This window comes from Sapajus apella, unplaced genomic scaffold (genome assembly GCF_009761245.1).
Source record: "Sapajus apella isolate SASKATOON/1434 unplaced genomic scaffold, GSC_monkey_1.0 scaffold60, whole genome shotgun sequence".
NCBI classification, from domain to species: domain Eukaryota; kingdom Metazoa; phylum Chordata; class Mammalia; order Primates; family Cebidae; genus Sapajus; species Sapajus apella.
The window spans coordinates 9,056,990-9,077,935 of NW_022437000.1; the positions used below are offsets into that span (position 1 = coordinate 9,056,990).

Sequence of the window (20,946 nt, forward strand, 5' to 3'; positions counted from 1 at the left end):
ATTATGCAAGCCCAGCATATAATTCCATCAGTAAGTGCAGCCTTGGGAAAGTGGGAGATATGAGAATCCCTGAGCCCAATATAGTATTAAACTAAAGAATTATGCCCCTCCCTTTTCCCCCTGCTGTTTAGATGTAAATAACAATAAAGAAATTCCAATCCCTTCAATAATGACCCTTGGCCAGAGAAACGTTTACAGTTTGTAAGAGCCATGCAGAGCTTATGCAGACACTCTTTTTGCTTCTAAGGAAACCTCACATCTGCCTCTTGTTCCCTTGTGCTCTCTGCCTCCTCCAGATTGCTTTCATGAGAAAGGTTCATTCTGAGGATGGCTTTGAATAATAATCATTAGTACTTAGCAGCAGTGAGTTCTCAAATAAAATAGTCTCATTCCTTGTGAAAGCAAGGTAGGTGTGGTTAGCATGATGGGATGACGTGAGCGTGGCGGAGCTGCTTAAGGTCACCAAGCGGGGATTTCAGGCAGAAGCAGGCTGGGTCAGGCAGGCAGTGCGTGCGGTTGACCATTCTCCAGCTCAGTCGTGCCTGGGCACTGTCACCTGTGGGAATGCTCGTTCAGTTTCTCCAAGCCTTGTTAGCTGTACCTTGATGGAGGCAGATTCCATTACTTCTAAAGAGAATGAAGCTTGACGTTATGCAGACTTCGCTGTTGGGAAGTTAATTATCTGGATCTTTGCCAGATTTCACATGTAGCACGCAATTCTGAATTTAGGTGAAAAACTTGGCACAATGGTGCCTATAGTTAAGAATACTGTACTGCATACTTTGAAATTTGCCGAGATTATAGTTCTCAATTTAAGTGTTCTCTTCACCAAATAATGGTAAAAATAACAGTAAAGAGTGTGGGAGGAAATTTGGAGGTGATGGATGTATTTATGGCATATAATATGGCGATGGTTTCAGGGATGTATACTTATCTATAAACATCAAGTAGTATACAATAAATATGTACAGTTTTGTATGTTGGTCATACTGCAGTAAAATGGTTTTTAAAAAAATAAAAGTGGGGATGCCAAAGTTTAAAAGATTACTTGACCATGTTTTGTTTAGCTCTGCCAGTTCCATGTTATTTCCTGTATTTTCTACGGTAATAAATGTTTCTTTTAGAAAATAAAATTATATTTATTTGCAAATGCATGCACATTGCTTATAAACCTCTCCAACTCATTACAGCATTTTAATAGGAAATTTTAGTATTGCAAGATCAGTATTTTATATCCTGTGTAAAGAATAAAATAAATGTATTCCTTTGAGAAGTTGATTTAAAAAATGAATAAGCAAAACCAAACCAAACTAAATCAATACAAACGAGAAGGTACTAACTCTTAAATGGCTAGAGAAAATCTGTCACTACTATGGCTGTCACAGTCAGCTGGTAAAATACATGTTTGCTGGAACTAACTCAATTTAATATCTCTTAAATTTTTAATTCTGTTTGCCATTTGTCACTGCAGTCGCTTTGGCCCCTGCCTTCACATCCATCTGCCCTTCCTTCAGTTCATTCACAGTCTGGTTCTGCTTACATGGGTCTTCTTCCACTATCTCCATCATCTGCCGTAGTTCCCAGTAAATACTGTCTAATTCGATTTATTCTCTGGCCCTCTGCTTGGTACACGTTTATAGTTATCTACTGTGACAGCGTGGGCTGATGTCTTTAGAAATTCCTAATATTTCAAGATGAGATTTTTGTTATTGCTTGGCTCTGAGTATTTCAGCATCGCCTTTGTATAAGAGGTGGTTGCAATCCTGGAGTTTTCATTTTGCATTGAGCGGTTTCATGTCCAAGTACTTATCATCCGTCACATCAGGATGCATGTGGCAGAGGAGGCCGGCAACGTCATGAACAAGTTGATTACATGGAAAATCGCTGGTCACAAGTCCTAATTGTGCTGTCACCACCGACTTACACTGTAAACTCGGGGACAGCAATTAACCTCAGCTCACCGCCTGAACCTGGCAGGCTGGAAAATGAGACAACCACGGAGAGCTGATTGAGCATTTGATGAATATTAGATCTCCAGTGCAAGGAGAACCAGCTGGCATGCAAGGGAGGCAATCGATTATAAAGTGAGCCAGCATGGAAAGAAAGCAGTGATGGAGAGCCCGAGGAGAGAGGGCCAGGACAAAAGATCAGCGTAATACATACATTAGACACACATATATAGAAATACCCGTGTTCCTGAAAGACACCAGAAGCTTTAAGAGGCTCTGCGTGCATCACTATCCACAGTCTTTTCTTCCTCCTTTCAAACCCATTCTTCTGTCAATGATAGCTCACGTTTACTTTCCCGAGTTCCTAGTATCCTGTGATTCAGCCCACCGCAGTTCAGCTTCTAAACCTACAAACCCACTGGAAAGGCGCTGGCAACAATTGCGCTTACCTTCCGTAGTTTTCTATCCAGGGATTGCTTTTCTTTCCTTTTTTATTGTCTCTCTTGGACATTCGGTGACCTTGGTGACACTGTCTTAGGAACATTCTCTCTCCTGCCATCTCCCCACAGTTTTCCTCCATCTCTTTGCGCTTCTACTTAGGTTTCCTTCAGATGCTTCACCTGTCTGTCCAGATGGCTAAAATTTGATCCCTCCTGAGGCTTTGTCTTTGAGAATCTTCCATCTCTCCTCATGCTGTTCCTGGGTTGTCCCACACTTTTGCTTCTGTTGTTACCACCTGCGGGGTCTCAAGAATATCCCTGTAGCTTAATTATCTTTCAAGACCTTCACTCCTGTATATGCAGTTTTATTAAGTATCTCGACTTGAGTGTCAGATAGTTTGAAGTAACGTGTCTTGATGGGATGTATTATTGTCCTTTCACCTTCCACTTTCTATATTTCGTATTTTACCATGATCACTGGGAACATCACTTTTCTTCTCCCATATCTTCGTGTCTGATTCTCACCAATTCTTACAGATTCTTCTTATTTGATATCTTTCTAATATGTCCACCCAGACCTCAAATCATACTGTCACTGCCTTAATTAACATGCTGGTGTTTCTACTTTGGATTACTGCAGTAGCCTACAAAACCGGACTTCTTGCCCCCAGTCTTAACCCTTCCCCTTCATTGTTCAGAGGATTCCCAGATGAATAAGTATATGAATGTCATGTGACTTTCTTTGGCTTAAGGCAGTTTATTTGAAATGTTGTCCCTGCACCAGCCTGTCCAAAATCATGCATAGTCGGGGTTCCAGTCTGCACGGCTGGGTGAGATGGCCGCAAGTCATGCCTGCTCTTAGGGTTGGGAGAAGGGGTTAGGTGGAGGGTAGCAACACCCTTCCCATTTATTTCTCTTTGCTGGAACTACTTTATCTGACTGCTCAACTCTTTTACTTCCTTGCATCTCTTAGAATGCTTACAATAGAAGATAAAAATTTGGGTTAGCAGAAGTTCTATGAGCTTAGAGGATCCCATGCTAAAATCATGGGATAGGTCGTATTATGGTGAATTGCAAATGCCTGTTTAGCTTTGTTTCCTTTTTGAGGGCAAAAATGATGTTTAATGCATGACCAAATGATGATACAATGGCATATGATAATGAATAAAAATAAGCCATATGCAGATCTTGTAAAATCACCAAGGAGGAAGGATATGATTTTCCTTACAAGTGCTACAGGAGGCATCACAGAAGTGACACTTACACTAGGCTGAAGGTGAGGGGCTGGGTTACCCTAGAGAAACCAAGCAGGGTGTTCTGACCCAGGCAGAGGGAGTAGCATAAGCAAAGACAAGAAGGTTGGAAAAGCCACAGAAGAGAGGCAACACAGATCCTCCCACAACTCAAGAGAACGCACAGCTGTGAGTTCAGTGTAGTCATAAAACAGTCATAATAACAGCAAAGAGAAGCCCTAATGTAAACAGAGAAAATGAAAAGTTGAACTCTTACAAAAACAATACTACCATAAGAGGGACGGTTAAGGAAGGGTAAACTAGGCTTCGGATTGACTTGTAGCGTTGATGTAATTTCAGTTTTGCATGAGTATCCATTGATATTATCAAATTAAACCAGGCGGGAATAACATCACAAGTAATAACTTGTGGATTTCAGGTAAATTCTTTTGTTTCTTAATTATTACATTAAAATAAATTACTAAATTTATTTCAAAATAATAGATTTAAACAGACCTTCCATTAATTTGTTTCCAGAAAACAATATGAAAATCTACATTTTGCACAGAAAATGAGAATGGACCCATTATCCATTACAAAATAGACTTATGAGCTACAACCATCTTGGTTGGTTTTATTCAGGAGCATTAAAGAAATCTTTTTGACAATGAAGAGAGGGAGTTTCTGTTGTGTTATATTAACCAAAAGTGATTTGGGCTACTTTCCTGAACATATATTAAAAAAACTAAAATTCACATTTCAATTAGCGTCATATCTGATTCAAAATTAAGTTTTAAAATATTAGAATGCAATGTAGTAAGATTCCCCTGTGATATCTTCTCCACAGGGACCAGAAACAGATTTTTTCCCTTAATATAATGAGTCTACATTGAATGGTATCTTATCTCTCTTTTAATTTGTGTCTTGTCTTTAATCTTGTTTTTTTATCCCTCCATTTTAAATACATCAATAATAATCTAAGAGATTCACATACAACTTTAGTAGACATTGTAACATCCTAAAAGTTAACAAAGCAACTTTACAGTGACTATCATATTCTTCAGCTGCTTCATGCAAAATTGAAGGCTGACATCTGAGAAATATTTGCCAAAATAAAATCACACATGAAATTTCATAATCCTAAAAGTCAGAATACGTGACAGTTTTAGCTGATTTACAGACCTCAAATGACTCTATGAGGGAAATGTTAGTTCTAAAATGACATGTCCATAATTCAGAAGGTGAGGAATGGTCACAGTGTTTCTATTTCATTTTTCTACTAAAATGTGTTAGCTTCTAACAGAATATTTGGAACAAGATACATTATTCAAATACTGCATGTGGCTTTATTTCGTTTGGTTACTCCATGCCTCCTAAATTATCAAATGATAATATATGACACACCTAAATGAGAGGCATGGAAAACACATGTCAGAAGGCTGACTAGTAATCACAGATCACTTTTATTTAGTGCTTACTGCAAGCTAAATACGTTTTATATGTTTTACGTGTTTTCACTCATTCTCATAGCAACTGACGAATCAAATGCTATCAACACCATTTTGCAGTTGAAGAAGCAGAGGCAGAGATGAGTTACTTGCCCACATTGGCACAAGTAGTCATTGTTACACACAGCACTAACACCAGCACTAACAGTAAGGAGCTGTGGCGTGAGGCAGAGTTGAAGTGCCCCAAAGGGGAAAAAAGTACCAGATATGCAACATGTTTGATGTGATTTCTGCTATAGAGATACACCTTAAAAGTATGAACTATTAACTGAGTGACCAAGCACATTGAAGCTCACACAGGTTAAATAACCTTCGCAGAGTCAACATCAGGAAGGAAACCATAAACAGGCATGTTCAGGAACATCAATCCAGTGTTTATTCTTGGCTCCACTGTGCTGGGTATTCTCTCAGCGTTTGCTGCAAGGATGAACTCAGTTAGGAGGCAGAGTGCTCAGAAGAGTGGCTGGTTCATAGCAAACACTTGCTGTGAGGGCGGTATCACCATCATTATCATTTTTTGCTTAAAAGAAGATGAATTAGTTCTCCTTAGTAAATACCTATTTTATCCTGGAACCAATGCTAGGAACAGGGGACACATCAATGAAAAGACACAAGCTACCAGAGAGATGATACATCATGAAATTTCAGCTTAAAATATATGCTGAATAGAGGTTTAGTCAGGAATTAAGCAGACCCAAGCCTTCTGCGTGTGCACCACTGATCCACCTGGGTAAGGCTGGACTGGATTCTGCACTCAATGCGAGTTATCTTTGTTAACATTAATAGTCATGAAATGTTCAATTGATGCATCATTTTTAAAAACTGATTTTAAGATCATTTTAGATTACAAGAAAGTTTAAAGACAGCACAGAGTTCCCAAATGCCCATCACAGAGCTTCCCCTTATGTTAACACTTGCACAACCATGGTACACTTATCAAACATAAAAAGCTAACATTGGTACACAATATTCACTATACTAAACTACAGACTTTATTCGTAGTTTTCCAGCTTTTGTACTAAAGTCTTTTTTCTCTTTTTGAGGTGGAGTTTTGCCCTTGTTGCCCAAACTGGAGTGCAGTGGTGCAATCTCAGCTTGCTGCAACCTCCGCCTCCCAGGTTCAAACGATTCTCCTGCCTCAGTCTCTTGAGTAGCTGGGATTACAGGCACCCACCACCACACCTAGCTAATTTTTGTATTTTTAGTAGAAATGGGGTTTCGCCATGTTGCCCAGGCTGGTCTTGAACTCCTGACCAAATGTGACCTGTCTGTCTTGGCTTCCCAAAGTGCTGGGATCATAGGTGTGAGCCATCGAGCCCAGCCTAAAGCGTTTTTTTTTTTTTCTATTCCAGGATACTAGATTGCTTTTAGGAGCAACTATTTGGGCCAGAAGAATTATAGCATTCAAAAACCGTATCTTTGTTTTTTCCACTTAAGTACTTTAAAATACTTTGGCTAATGTGTGTTGATGAGTTATACTAAAACTGATATCAGTTGAAAACCTGCCATTATAAGGTATCATTTATTTTGTAACAAGAGACAATTTATATTCTTTAAAGGCTATAGTTGGAAATAAAATATGTGCAAAGTTAATCAATTATTTGAATGAATGTTCAAAGTGGAAGAGGAGCTTAAAAGAAGAACACATTGAAAGAATAGATGATGAAGCTAGGTTTTGACCCCCAGGAACTGAGAAGTATCTCTCCATTCTGGTTGAATGGCTCTTTCTCCCCATAGGAGTGGATTTGACCTCACTGCGCCAGATGAAGCTTCAGAGACCAATGAGTATGTTAACAGATGTCAAACACTTCTTGTCATCTGGAGGCAATGTCAATGAGAAAAATGATGAAGGAGTAACACTGGTAAGTTAACATATTTGACTCAGAAACTGTTTAAATAGATAATTTAAGTTGATTTCTAAAACATAGAATTCATTACAATCAACCTTTAAATAATTGTTATGATAATAAAAGTAATACATGCCAATTGTAGAAATTTTGGAAAACACCTAAGTAGGCAAAGAAGAAAATTGCAGACCCAGAAATCCTATTATTGGGTATCTACTCGAGGAATATATATCATTCTACCATAGACACGTGCATGCGTATGTTCATGGCAGCACTGTTAATAAAGCGAAGACATGGGATCAACCTAGATGTCCATCAAGGTGGACTGGATAAAGAAAATATCATGCATGTACGCCATGGAATATTGTACAGCCGTAAAAAGAACAAAACCACATGGATGCAGCTAAAGGCCATTATCCTAAGAGAATTAACACAAGACGATCAACACAAAATCTAAAATCATTTTGAAATCATTTTAGATTGCAGGAAATTCTGAAGACAGTGCAGAGTTCCCAAATGCCCTTCACAGAGCTTCCCCTAATGTCAACGCTTGCACAGCCATGGTACATTTATCAAAACTAAAAAGTTAACATTGGGACAATGTTAACTATACTAAACTACAGACTTTATTCATAGTTTTCCAGATTTTATGCTAAAGTTTTTTTTTTCTCATATGTGGGAAAATTTTCTCATATGTGGGATCCAAAAGCTGAATACACATGGACACAAAGAAGGAAAGAAGAGACACGGGAGCCTGGTGGCGGGTGCGAGGAGGGTGAAGACGGACTAACCACTTGCTGGGTACGGTGCTCATTAGCTGTGTAATGAAAGAGTCTGCACATTAAGCCCCTACAACTCGCAATCTACCCATGTCACAAAACTGCACATGTAACCTCCTGAACCTAAAATAAAAGTTGGAAGAGAAAAATGCAAAATACTATGCCACTACCCAGGGAAAACCAATCTCTCTATGTTGATATATTTTCTTCAGGCCTTCCTCCTGTGTTTGTTTTCTGTACAAATTTAAGATAATTTTTATACATTATTTAGTCCATGTCATTTTTGAAATGTAACATACAGGAGCATGCTTTCATTTTAATGTTCAGTGAAACAAACTCTGGATGACTTTGGTGAGTGAGTTTCTAAATTCAAGCAAACTCCTGCCATTACTTTTTATTGCTATCAAGCACTGTTGCAATGAATTATTAAAAGATCAACTAAATTCAGATTAATTTTTATATATTTAATATCTAATCACCAAAATAAGAAAATTTTGCTCCACTGACCCATAAAACTTACCTGGATATGTGTGGGTTAAAATTAATGATGACATAAAGAAATGTAAGACCCCGGAAAAAAAATTGAGAGAAAGTAAACTAGACTAGGAGAAGAAAGTCTGAAGTTCTGAAGGGTGAATTGCCTAGAAATGCTTCAAATCAGTGATTCATTTCTCCCATGGAAAATATATGGTGTGAGATTGAAGACAATTGATGAGGAAAGTGTTTTAACTAAATAGGTAAAATTTTGTTGTCTGAAACATTTCCTTGAGATCTAATACATTTTTATATTTATTAAATGCAGAGTAAGTGCCTGTGACCTCTGGATGGTCACAGTCTAAAAATTTGTTGTTCTTTTCTTATGACTTAGAGTTACATTGTTATAAAAAAGTTTATAAATTTATAAATATTCTGGAAGATAAAATTTAGAAAACTATAAATTTAAAATTTTATAATTGCATAGGCTTCTAAAATTTTTACATTATACTTTCCTAAATTTTATTTTCTAAAATCAATATTTATACATTTGTAAACTTTAGGAAACATCTTAAACTGTCATAAGAAAATAAAGCAAAGCATATTTAGAGTGTTTTGAAAAATAAGACATTCAAATGGCAAAGTATTCTAAATTGGTGAAGAAATATCATTGGCCACATGCTATGAACAAAATAATAGTGACCAAAATCCTTTTGTCATGCATTCACATTTCAGTTGGGCAAGTGGATAATATGCACTATAAATGAGCTAAATATATAGTATGCTTGTAATAAGTGCAAGGGAAAGAACAAGACAGGGACAGGATGGTCATATTGTTGTCATTTTGGATAGATAGACAGGAAACCACCAACCAACAAGGATGCTTTGACTAATGACTTGAAAGAAGAGGGAGCGTGGTGTGTGGCTGTGAGGGGGTAGCATTCCAGCTGAGGGTGAGAAGTGCAAACAACAAACTCCTGCTGTGTCAGGGGCCAGCGCAGTGTGCTTGAGAAACGGCAGGGTGCTCCTATGGCTGAAGCAGCCTTAGCGAGGAGGGAGAGACAGCTGGTACCAGTTCACACAAGCTTTTATGCGGTGATATAAGGACCATGGCTATGACTCTGCAAGGGATGGGAAGACAATGGAAACTTCAGAAGAGAGGAGGGACATGAGCCTGCTTCTTTTTCAAAAGGATCACCTCCTCTGGATGTTGTGTTAAGAACCGACTGTAAAAGGGCAGGGGTGACGCTGAGAGTTTGTTTAGGAGGCTTTTCCAGTAATCTCAGCCATCAGTGATGTGGCTCAGACATCAGGCGTAGCATTGTAGTGCAACTGGACTTCCTGATAAATGTGTTGTGTGAGATAAAGTGAAGGCTTTGGAATGACTCTTAAGTATTTAGCTTAAACTGCCAGGGTGATGGAGTTGGCATCAAATGAGATGAGGCTGAAGAAGACACAAACCTAGAGCAGGAAAGATCACATCAATTTTGGAGAGATTAAGTTTGAAAGGCCTGTTAGCCATCTTAATGGAGCTGTTGGATTTGTAGTTGGACATTGGAGTCTGGAATTCAGATCTCTAGATGAAAGAAAGAATTTAGGGAACATTAGTGTGTATGTGATATTGAAAGATTTGATACTAGGTGAAGTCACTACTTATATGCAGAAGGAAAGAAATCTGGGACCAAGCCATGGAGATGAAGAAGAGGAGGCTCCAGAAAGGAGATGAGAAGGGACAAGCACTAAAGTAGGAGGAAAACCGAGAGGATGAAATGTCCTGGGAGCCAAGTGAAAAGCGTGAGGAGGAAGGAGGAATGATAGACGACCACATACTGCTGAGTGCTCAGTGTAATGGGAGTTGTGAATTGGTTGTTGGACTTAGTGACTTGGAGGGCATTGACTTTCTCCGGGAGGACAGTTTCACTGGACTGGTAGGGTCAAAAGTCTGATTGGAGTGAGTTATTTCACTAATAACTCACGTATTACATGTAATGAATTAATGCCTGACATATTATGGTAGAATATATTACAACTTCATATTAAAAAAAAAAAAACACTGCTAAATAAAAACAAAATGCATACTTCAACCACTGCTAAATAAAAGACCATACACACTTCAGTAGAGAAGCTATTGAAACAATCAATACAGAGCAATAAATTGCTATCATTTTCAATTCTGATTTTCCTTATGACCTTTTTTATCAAACAGACAGCATAAATGTTGCAAATAATTGTTCTAAAATAACCAAATCTTGTGGTCATCATCTTTGAGCTTTTAACAAAGAAGTAATGATGAAGAAAAGGCTAGGATGCTGTCCCTTGAAGATTACAGCATTTAACAGCATGTGGCTTGGTTTGATTCACATGTCTGAATTGGTTAGTCTGTTTATGTTAATGACTGTCGTTTCCTTGTGTTTTCTTTTCTGTAAGATCTGTAGTGTATTTATCTATTGTGGAGATGAGACAAGACACTTTTGTTCACAGATTGATTTCCATACCTGAATTGGAATGTCAGTTTTGGTTGACAATTAGACATCATTTTTCACACTGTTAAATTGTTATGTGCAAAAGGATCAAACTAACAACAAAATGCTCAATGGGAATAAACTTCTAATAAGAGGGGTTTGGGGTTATCTTTACCTCCTTTATTAGAAAATGTAACAAAGTAACCAAAACTAACATATCTCTTTTTAAAAGGGATCTCTTAGTTTACATTAGCTTCCTGTTAAGTAAATAGAAGCCTCAAAAAATGATAAAATTTTAATAAACACCATGTTATAGAGTATATGAAAATGAATTCATGAGTTTGAGAATATAGTCTTTGAAATTATTAATGTGATAACTAGCATATATATTATGAAGACATTGTCATTTTATTATTTACTGTGTTAGCACATAATTTGATATGTCACACCTGGCCCTAAGGCTTATTTATTTGGTTTCTTAGGAAAGAAATATTCAAGAGATGCAAGTATCAAGCGATTTTATTTTTGTCACCTTTCTTTATTTTGGTAATGCGGGTTCATCTTTTACTTATGGATGGAGACAGCCTTTGATTTTATGGTTATTTTTAAAGAATACATATGACCACTTTATGTCATAAACCAACCTCAAATTAAACCGTCAGATCCCATATTGCGATTAAAACTGCCAGCTTAAGTCAGGAGTTACTGAATTTTTGTGTGATACTTCCCAGTGACCCTTTGGTGTAACCCATGGATCGCCTTTCAAAATAATGTTTAAACTGTGATAAAAAATGCTGCATAGAAAACAAATTATGTTGAAATAGACTAATCACGAAAGTAAATGTGTGATATATAACGCATGTGTTTCTATGTCATTTCACTGAGAAACAGATCTAGTAATTACCATGATTTTAAGGTGGCATTGACCGTGAATACGATTTTGAGCTATTTGCTGCAACAAAAGAGCGATATGAAAATGTCAGGACTTTTATTGATGATGTCATTTACGGGTTTGCTTTTTCTGCTCATTGTTGAATAATCTACTAAATTTCAATTAGGGAGTCGAAGAAAATAAAGTGATTTCTCACCCAAGTTTGCAACCTCCCTGAATTCCACCTACAAATCCGGGAGGGACGAATGGGCTCCGGTGTTACAGTCTGTGAGTTTAGTTAAATATTGAATTTGTTCCCAACTTAGTGCTGTACCAGGTAGGGAAGTCCGTAGAAGAAAGGGTGGACATGGGTTACTGTTTTTCCTCTTGCCACTTTTCTCTATCCCTCCCTCCTTTGTTAAGCTCCACTGAAATTAAGAAGAGGAAGAAGGGAGGAAGGAAAAGTTGGGGAAGAGGAGAGGCAACAAGAGCAAGGTTTTCAATTGACTTTTTTAAAGATGATATCTAGCTCTCTGACCAAGAAGTTGAGTCTTCTTTTGTGAGAATTTGGGGATTTTTTGAATCCCACCCACACACCATCATCATGGGGAAGCTCTAGCCTGCACCAGATCTGGGTGGTGCACTCTTCCAAATGGTCCCTTATGCTCACTCAGCTTTCAGGAATTTGAGGGCACTCCAGATTTTCTCTCCTAAGCTGTGCTTACTCCATGAGGCATCCCCTAAAATAGAACTAGAAATGACCACAGCTTCATGGGTACACCAGCCCATCTCTTAACTTTTTCACCATGCAAGAATCAAAACCAGTTTTTTCTGTGTCCACCAAACTGCTCAAGATATGTAGCTTCTCAGGTTGGTCTCTACAGCCTCTCTCTGACATAAAATTGAGAGGAACACACATCCACCCTGATACCACCACCTACATACAGTGGGACGGGAAAGTGGACTCCTAACCCATTAACAGTGCTCTTTAAAAACTGTCCAACATTATTTTCTCATTTTGTCTTTAATTTCTGACCTAGTGTGCCCTCAGTCTCAAGGTAGAGTTCAAAAGTCATCTGAGCAGTTTTAGTACAACTATTTTCCAAGTTATGTATATGGTCTCACTTTGGGATATGATTTATACTATCTTCATACTTCAGTCAAAACTGAGATAATAAAAATCTTGTGTTAGTGTTAGGATGCAATAGATGAATAAGACCTAAAATTATTGTTCAACAATCCTGACTGCACCTAGGAGGTATTTGAATGGCTCTCAAGATTAGTTTTCATTTCTTCCTAACATAGATTTTATTAAAATATAGATAGCATGAGCCTCAGAATGATCTTCTAGCTTTAAAGTAGCAGGAGTCACAGAGCTTCAATAAGACCAGATTCACTGGAAATCTATAATAATATTTTACATACAGATTAGTAAAAAATCAGATGCACAAATACAGGGGTGAGATAATTAAAAACAATGACCTGATATTTTCCAAGTTATACATGTGGAAAAGACTTAAGCCTGTGGCAAAAACCCTTGCAATGTAAAAATATGAGGGAAAAAACACAAAAACGTTAATATCTTTGATTATGTCAGAAATTATAATTAACATTTTGTATTGGACAGTGAGCAAAATTAAGAGGCAACAGGTAATTTGCTGAGAGTAATGTTTGTAATAGGTTTCACTAAATTTTAATATCTTCAAAATATGCAGAGTTCATAGAAATTAATAAAAAAAGATGACCACCTCTTACTAGAAAATAATGAGTCAATTCACAAAAGAAAAATGTAACCTATGTATATGAAAAGAGGACCACTGTTGGGAATTAAGTAAACGCAAATTATTTGAAATCATTTTAGAAATAAGTAATAGTGAAGACCAGAAAAGCTAAGGGTCTATACAAATGGATTCTTTCATACACTGCTGGATTGTGGGTAAATTGGTACATTCTAGAACTCAGCATGGCAACCTGCCACAGGAACTTGAAAAAGTGCTTATTATTTTAGAATCAGGATTTATCAGAAAGAAATCACTAAGGACATATATAATAATCACCAATAAACTAGTTTTTAAAAACAGTATAAAAAATGGTAACTACGTAAATACCCAACAATTAGGAATCAGCCCATCAATGATAATGTATCTGCAGAATTGTATACTATGCTTTCCTTAAAATCTAGGGTTTAGAAGCTCAACAGCACCATGATGAAGGGGCCAGATAGACCTACCTGGGTGCTCAGCCTGGAAGTCTCCATCACTTTCAAGCTGTGACTTGTGCTGGTTTCTTAAACTCTGAGTTATAATATTCTCACTTTTTAAACTGGAATAATAAGAGTGCTGTGAGACACTGTCAGATAACCAGGTCCAAGGAGACCATGTATATTAATCACTCAGTTTATTGTCTCTTTTATACACAGTGAGCTCTCAATCAAAGCTAGTCTTCAAGTGATCAAATCATTCAACAACATGGAAAATATTAACTATATTTGAATGAAATAAATTGCTAAATACACAGCGACTCTCATTTTATGTAATATTATTTTAAATTGATAATACTTATATGCATTTATGGGGTACAATGTGATGTTTTGGTGTATGTATACAGTGTGAAATAATTAAATCATGCTAACTTAACCTATCTGCCACTTTTCTTACCACTTTTGTGTTGAGATATTTGAAATGTATTCTCAGTTATTTTAAAATATATAATATATGTTTTATTGACAATAGTCATACTGCTATGCAATGGATCTCAAAACATATTTCTCCGGTCTAGCTGAAACTTTGAACCTTTTGACCAACAACTCACTCTTCATTTTTTCTCTTCCCCTCCCCCAGTCCCTGGCCACCATCATTCCTCTCTCTACTTTTATGAGCTTGACTTGTTTAGATTTCACATAGAAGCGAGATCATGCAGTATTTGTCTTTCTGTGCCTGGCTTATTTCACTTAATATAATGTCCTGCACTTTCATCCACATTGTTGCAAATGACAGGGTTTCTTTCTTAAGGTTGAATAGTATTCCATTATTTATCTGTACTACATTTTCTTTATGTTTATACCTGTTGGTGAACACTGAACTTGGCTCTCATGATTAGTGCTGCAGGGAGCATGGGAGTACAAATATCCCTGTGACATAGTGACTTCCGTTCCTTTGCACATACACCAGGGTGGTGTTTCTGGATCAGAAGCTAGCTGCATTTTTAGTTTTTTGAGAAAGATGTATACCATTTTCCATAATGGCTGTACTAGCTTACATTTCTACCGGTAACCTAGAGATATTCCCCTTTCTCTGAGTCCTTGCCCACACTTATTTGCCGTTTTTTGAACAGCCATCCTAACAGGTATGCGGTGATATTTCACTGTGGTTTTAATTTGTGCTCACTAATGATTAGTAATGCTGAGAATTTTTTTTCATGAGCCAATTAGCCAATTGTATATTTTCTTTTGACTTGGTGATGGTTTAAGCATACCAAGAGGCAACATGCCACATTTACCAAAAAGACCGTGCCTGCGCTGATGGAGAGCCATGGGAAAGCTGAAATAATCATGTAGATATTGTGTATTATCCAGAGACTAAAATGTTAATATAAAATCAGTATGTTGGAGAGTCAGGGACTTAGAAGTGGTTGACAGAAGAAAATAATTATACTGACGTACAAAAATGATGTTTTTAATGCAAGATGTATTAGGAGTTTCAGTATGGTAGTGTTATCCTTGTGACTTGGCCTCATTATGTGTCCACTCTTCTGTGCCATTTAAAATCTGAAGGCTGGTGGATGGAGAACATGGCCTCCGATCTCAGGGACCATACTTCTTCCTGAGACCGATCACCTAAGCTCTAAACCACTGCTTCTCCCTCTGCAAAATAAAGGCAACTATCAGATCACAGATTGTAAAGATTGGAAGAAATAACTTATGAGTTTTATACCTAATAGTTTAGCAGCCGCCCCAACCACTTGTCCTGCTTTGTAGCTAGATGGGTGATTTCCAAATTGTGATTGTTGATGGGAACTGTGTTTGCAAATACGCTGCTGCTAGTTCATGGCAGAAATGATACCCACCTCTGTGTTTCTCACAAGACCTCTTGAAGTTGCAGGGTGGAATGTTCTGAGACATTGTAGTGATCAACACCTGATGCCCTCCAGCCACAGTCAGGACAAGTACTAGGAGCATAAATTCCATTTCATAAATAGACATTTTTGTTGTTTTTTTAAAAAAATCTTTTAACTCTAGGCCTAACATGTTCCTAGTGATGAGAAACTATAACCCATAGAGGCTAGCAGTTTGCTTATGGATTCAGAAGTTGATTGTAAGTAGACTCGAGACAATGCTGTTAACTCCTGCTATTTTATTATAATTAAAAAGTTGGTTATCTCATGTGATTAAGTCAAAGTATTCAATTACGGTTTTCATTTGTTTGTTTATTTTGGTTTTGGAATTACCTAGAAGTAAATTTGCCAATCTCCACAAAGATCACTGGTAGTAATACTTTGGATAGTCTCTACTAACTGAGCCAGGATTCTAGCCTTCTGTCCCAGCTGTGCTTGTGATAACTGGCCTATGGTTGGACTAAGTTCTAAATTATGAGATCCAATTTTTGCTATGTGGAAAACAAATCTAATCCTGCAGGGATCAGCCCTGTGAACTTGACATCATTAGTATCAACTGCTAACCAGAAAATGAATTCATTCTTGACTCCATTTGTAGATTCTTCTTTATACTAAAAATTAGCATCTTCTGAGATTCAGATTAGTGCATAAAGCACAGAGTAACTGCCAATCATTTACTGATTATTCAAATAATGTAGAATCAATTTAGAAGCAGATGAATAGATTAATTCTCTAGGATAGCAAGTATATAAAATTATATTTTCTAAAATACTTGTGGATATGTCATCATTCTTGAGACTGTTTGCTAGAATATTAATAAGATTAATTTTGTATGTAGTAAGCATGGCAAAATCTATGAGAAACAGTATCTTAATTTAGATGAATATGTTTATTCTAATATATAAACATATATATACACTCTGTAGATTGAAGAACATAATTAAGTCCAAAGGTATAAAAATAAATGTTAAATTTTGTCAAAACGTACATATTTAATAAACCTCTTTAAATCTTGTCTTTGTAATAAAAACACAATGGAACAGGGCTACAAAATTCCATGCTATCACACCTGGAAGATGGCATTGATTTTACCACTTTTAAGTTTCTTACGTTCTTTTCTGTTGGTTTCTTATTCCTAATTCTTATATTTATAAAATAAATCAGGTAGTTACTTAGTAACCTCATTTGAGTGCGATGATAGTTTATATAGAAATAAAGGCTGCTACCTTAGAAACAGGAATTCCCTCACCTGAAAAATGTAAAAAATTCTCCAAATCCTGATCTCATCATTATTGTTCATAAGGACTTATTTCTAAACTTAAGATTCCATTAAAAAACTAATCTGGGGCCAGACATGGTGGCTTATGCCTGTAACCTCAGCACTTTGGAAAGCCAAGCCTGATGGATTGCTTGACCTCAGGAGTTCAAAACCAGTCTGGGCAACACACAACATGGCGAAAACCAATCTCTACCAAAAAAAAAAAAAGTTAGCTGGGTTTAGTGGCACCCACCTGTAGCACCAGCTACTCAGTAGGCTGAAGTGGGAGGATCACTTGAACTCCGGAAATTTAGGCTGCAGTAAGACATGATTACACCACTGCATTCCAGCCTGGGTGACAGAGAGAGACCCTGTCTCAAAAATATAATTAAAAAAGAAAGAAACTAAAACTGGGAGAATGTTACAATGGTAACTACATAGTCATTTTTAAGCCTGCCATGATTAGTTAATTCTTTCTAGCGTTCCTGTGCCTTTTACACAGACAGAAGCATCACACTGATCACATTTCCTGTTTTTGGTTATTCTTTGAATTACCTTCTGTAGCACCAGGTACAATGCCTGGAATATAGAGAGCTAAGCAGCAAATATTTTACCCTTAGGCAAGAAGTGGCAAACTTTTCAATTATTCTCTTCTATATTCTGAAATATTCAGATTGCATTGAAAAGGAGCTCTTTGAGGGGGATGGGAGTTACATGAAAAAGTGTACACTATCAGTAAGAAGGAAAATAATAACCATAAGCATCCTTTCAAAGACTGATAATTGCACCCACTTATACCAAATAAATAAAATCACATGTTCTTTTGTTTTTATGGTCTCTGTATTTTAGATCCAATATTTCATTAAGTAGCTCTCTTTAAACCACTGAGTGAACTGTACGAATATCACTGCTTTAACAAAATGAATAATAAGATGTCTCTTCACTGCAGTTACACATGGCATGTGCAAGTGGCTACAAGGAGGTGGTGTCTCTTATTCTGGAACATGGTGGAGACCTCAACATAGTTGATGATCAGTATTGGACTCCCCTCCATTTGGCAGCCAAATATGGTCAGGTAGAGTGATTTTCTGAATTCTTTTCAAAATCATTTCACATAATTAATGAATAATTTCATATTTAATTTTGATTTGATTTTATGTGTTAATCATTATTGAAATTTGACTTTTAATTGCATCTTCTTGCTGAATAAATATTTTTATGGTTAAAAGAAAATGCTTAAACAAGAGCACGCCAAAATGTGTTCCTTATGTATCTGAATATTGTAGTCAGATCATTGGAGAAATAATCAAAATCTGTAAACATTTGCCATAATATGGAGTTAAACATTTTTTTCATATTCTATAGTCTTCATAAACTTGCAGTTTCATGAATCTGTCACAATTATGTGTTTTCAACAGCTAATATTTTGTTCATGGTAAGAGTGTGAAAAGTAACTTAGTTTTACACGCATATATTTAAGCTAAATGTGTTCAACTCAGAACATTATTTTGGGGTAAGAATCACGTCTAGTAAATTTGTGGTAAGTTAGATCTCTTAGAGACTAATCATTATGTAAAATAATCTGTCATAGAATTTCAGTAGTATAACTGTTAAAAGAATTGAAAGGGTTTGCATTTCACATATTTAGTAAAAAAGCGTATTACCTGGGGAAGTTCTTTCAAACTAACAAGAACAGTGTTTTGACAGCATGTCCTGTGAAAAAAAGATCCATTTATTTAATAAATATATTTAACGGTCTACTAAATATCCCTGAATTGTGCTTCTAGCCAGTGATTCAATCTCTTTGTTACTGGTCTGTTCCAGCTTTCCATTTCTCCTTGATTGAGTCTTGGTGGATTGTGTGTTTTTAGGAATGTATCAGTTTCTTTGAGGCTATCCAATTGGTTCATTGTGTTCACTGATAATATTCCATCATGATCCTTTTAAATTTCTGAGCAGCCTGTTGTACCATCTCCTCTGCCAGTTCTTTCTGAGTTGCTTGCTGTTTCCAGGGTTATTGTCGTAATTGGCAGGGAGGAACAGGAAGAAAAGTCTAAGTAGGTGTATTTTAAAGTAGCTGTTTCTGCTTCTTAAAATACCAATTTATTAATGTCTTGTAAAGATTGGTAAAGAAATAAAATTAATTTATAATTATCTTTACATGAAACCCACTGGAAAAGCAGAGAAATTAGTATACATTTCTGCAACTGTTCCATTATAATGTATCTATTGCAATCTGTGGTTTTACATGTTGAATGTGTCTAAATGTAATCAGTTTTTCCTGACTCATATTCTCATAAGGAGAATCTAGATATTTATTTCCCACCTCCTGGAAGCTGTAATGACCAAGGCAGAAAGAAATAGATCTGTTTAGAATCAGAAATTTTATCCCTCAAGCAATCAGATCAAGCTACTGACCTTTTTTTCCAGAAATGCATAGACACAAAATGTGTGCCTACAATTTCAGAGGTTGAGCTCTCTATGAAAGCTAGCCATAGACCTTCCAGAGGCCCATAAAAAATCCTGCTCTGCAGAAATAGAAGCTTTTTTTTTTTTTTTTTGAGAAGGAGTCTCACTTTGTTGCCCAGGCTGGAATGCAGTGATGTAATCTCAGCTAACTGCAACTTCTGCCTCCTGGATTCAAGCAGTTCTCATGCCTCAGCCTCCTGACTAGCTGGGAATACAGACACTCACCACCATGCCCGGCTAATTTTTTCTATTTTCAGTAGAGACAGTGTTTCGCCATGTTGGCCAAGCTGGTCTCCAACTCCTGACCTCAGGTGATCCACCCACCTCCACCTCCCAAAGTGTTGGGATTACAGGCATGATCCACCATGCCCTGCCAGGAAATTATGCTTCTAATAAAGCTATGTTATATAGTAAGAATTGAGACACAGTATCAGTCAGATAAAATTTGTGTCATGTGTAAAAAATCTGTAATTAGTTTGAGTGATGAAAATGACTTTTTAAATGTTAATTTATATAGTTAATCAATAAAAATCCTTTAATGATTGACATAAATGCCACACATGATACATGCCATGTGCAGTGGTGGAGGGAACATGAGCCCAATCTACTTCTTTCAGAAAGCTTCCTAGAGGTTCCTGCTCCTTAAAAGGCTTCGCCGAATGATAAGGGAGAAGGAATTAGTGGCTGTCGGTGTTACTACTTGCCTTTACCTGTCACATTCGAAAAATTTCCCAAACTTTTTTTTAAAATCTGTTCTTTCAAATTAGAGAAATACAGTCATGAACTAAACATGAGAACTCTGATTCAGAGCCACATTTGCTTTGTCAGATGCAAAGGAATTAAGATTGTTTCTCGTACTCCTTCTCCAGTGTGCCAGCTAGGTTTCTAGTATTCATCATTTATTCATGTTAAGTGAATTAAGAAACACCAGTTATTGAGAACCATGAGCATCTGTAGAAAGGGGAGAGTTTTACTTAGTTGAGCAGGTTTTTGAGAATCATGAAGGTGAATGCCTTGTGTGTATTGATCATCAGTCAGCACATGTCCTGATCCGTTGACAGTTGCTAGATTGGCACAGACAGATATCTGAACCAAAGTTTTCCAGAAATGGCCACGTACAATGTGCAGGTGAGGCCGGTGTTTACATTATCTTTATCCTCTGCTTCTCTAGAGACGTGTGTTTAATTATTTTCTAACTTCTGATGCATGTTAGTACTAAGGAAAGTGTCTGAAGATCACGTGTCTCTGCTACTTTGTTCCATTAAGCCTACTCAAATAGTGTCTCCACTCAAATGCATACCCAGAAAAACAGACTCTGAGTAGCCCATTGTCCAGTGACCAAAAGAAAGTGACCAAAAGAAAGGACAAAGGCAACCAACCCAGAACTAGGTGCAAAACTGGATTGGAAATCCTGAGTGTAGATAAGACTTTTGTTTTAGAATAGATGACACCAAAACCAAGATATTCTTTTACTCAGACTGAAGCAAATAAAAAAAACTGAGAAATTTATGATAATAGAAGATTTTGAGTAAATTACATCTTAA

At 36.9% G+C, this 20,946-nt stretch overlaps 1 protein-coding gene across 1 annotated transcript in view; it reads left to right on the forward strand.

The window, feature by feature from the left end:
* The window catches only part of MYO16 (myosin XVI), a 563,966-nt gene that overhangs the window by 158,336 nt on the left and 384,684 nt on the right, over window positions 1-20,946 (forward strand). The window contains exons 6-7 of the mRNA XM_032246200.1: window positions 6,867-6,991; window positions 17,883-18,008. Of these exons, the coding sequence (XP_032102091.1) occupies window positions 6,867-6,991; window positions 17,883-18,008 (251 nt within the window). The remainder of the gene's footprint in view (window positions 1-6,866; window positions 6,992-17,882; window positions 18,009-20,946) is intronic.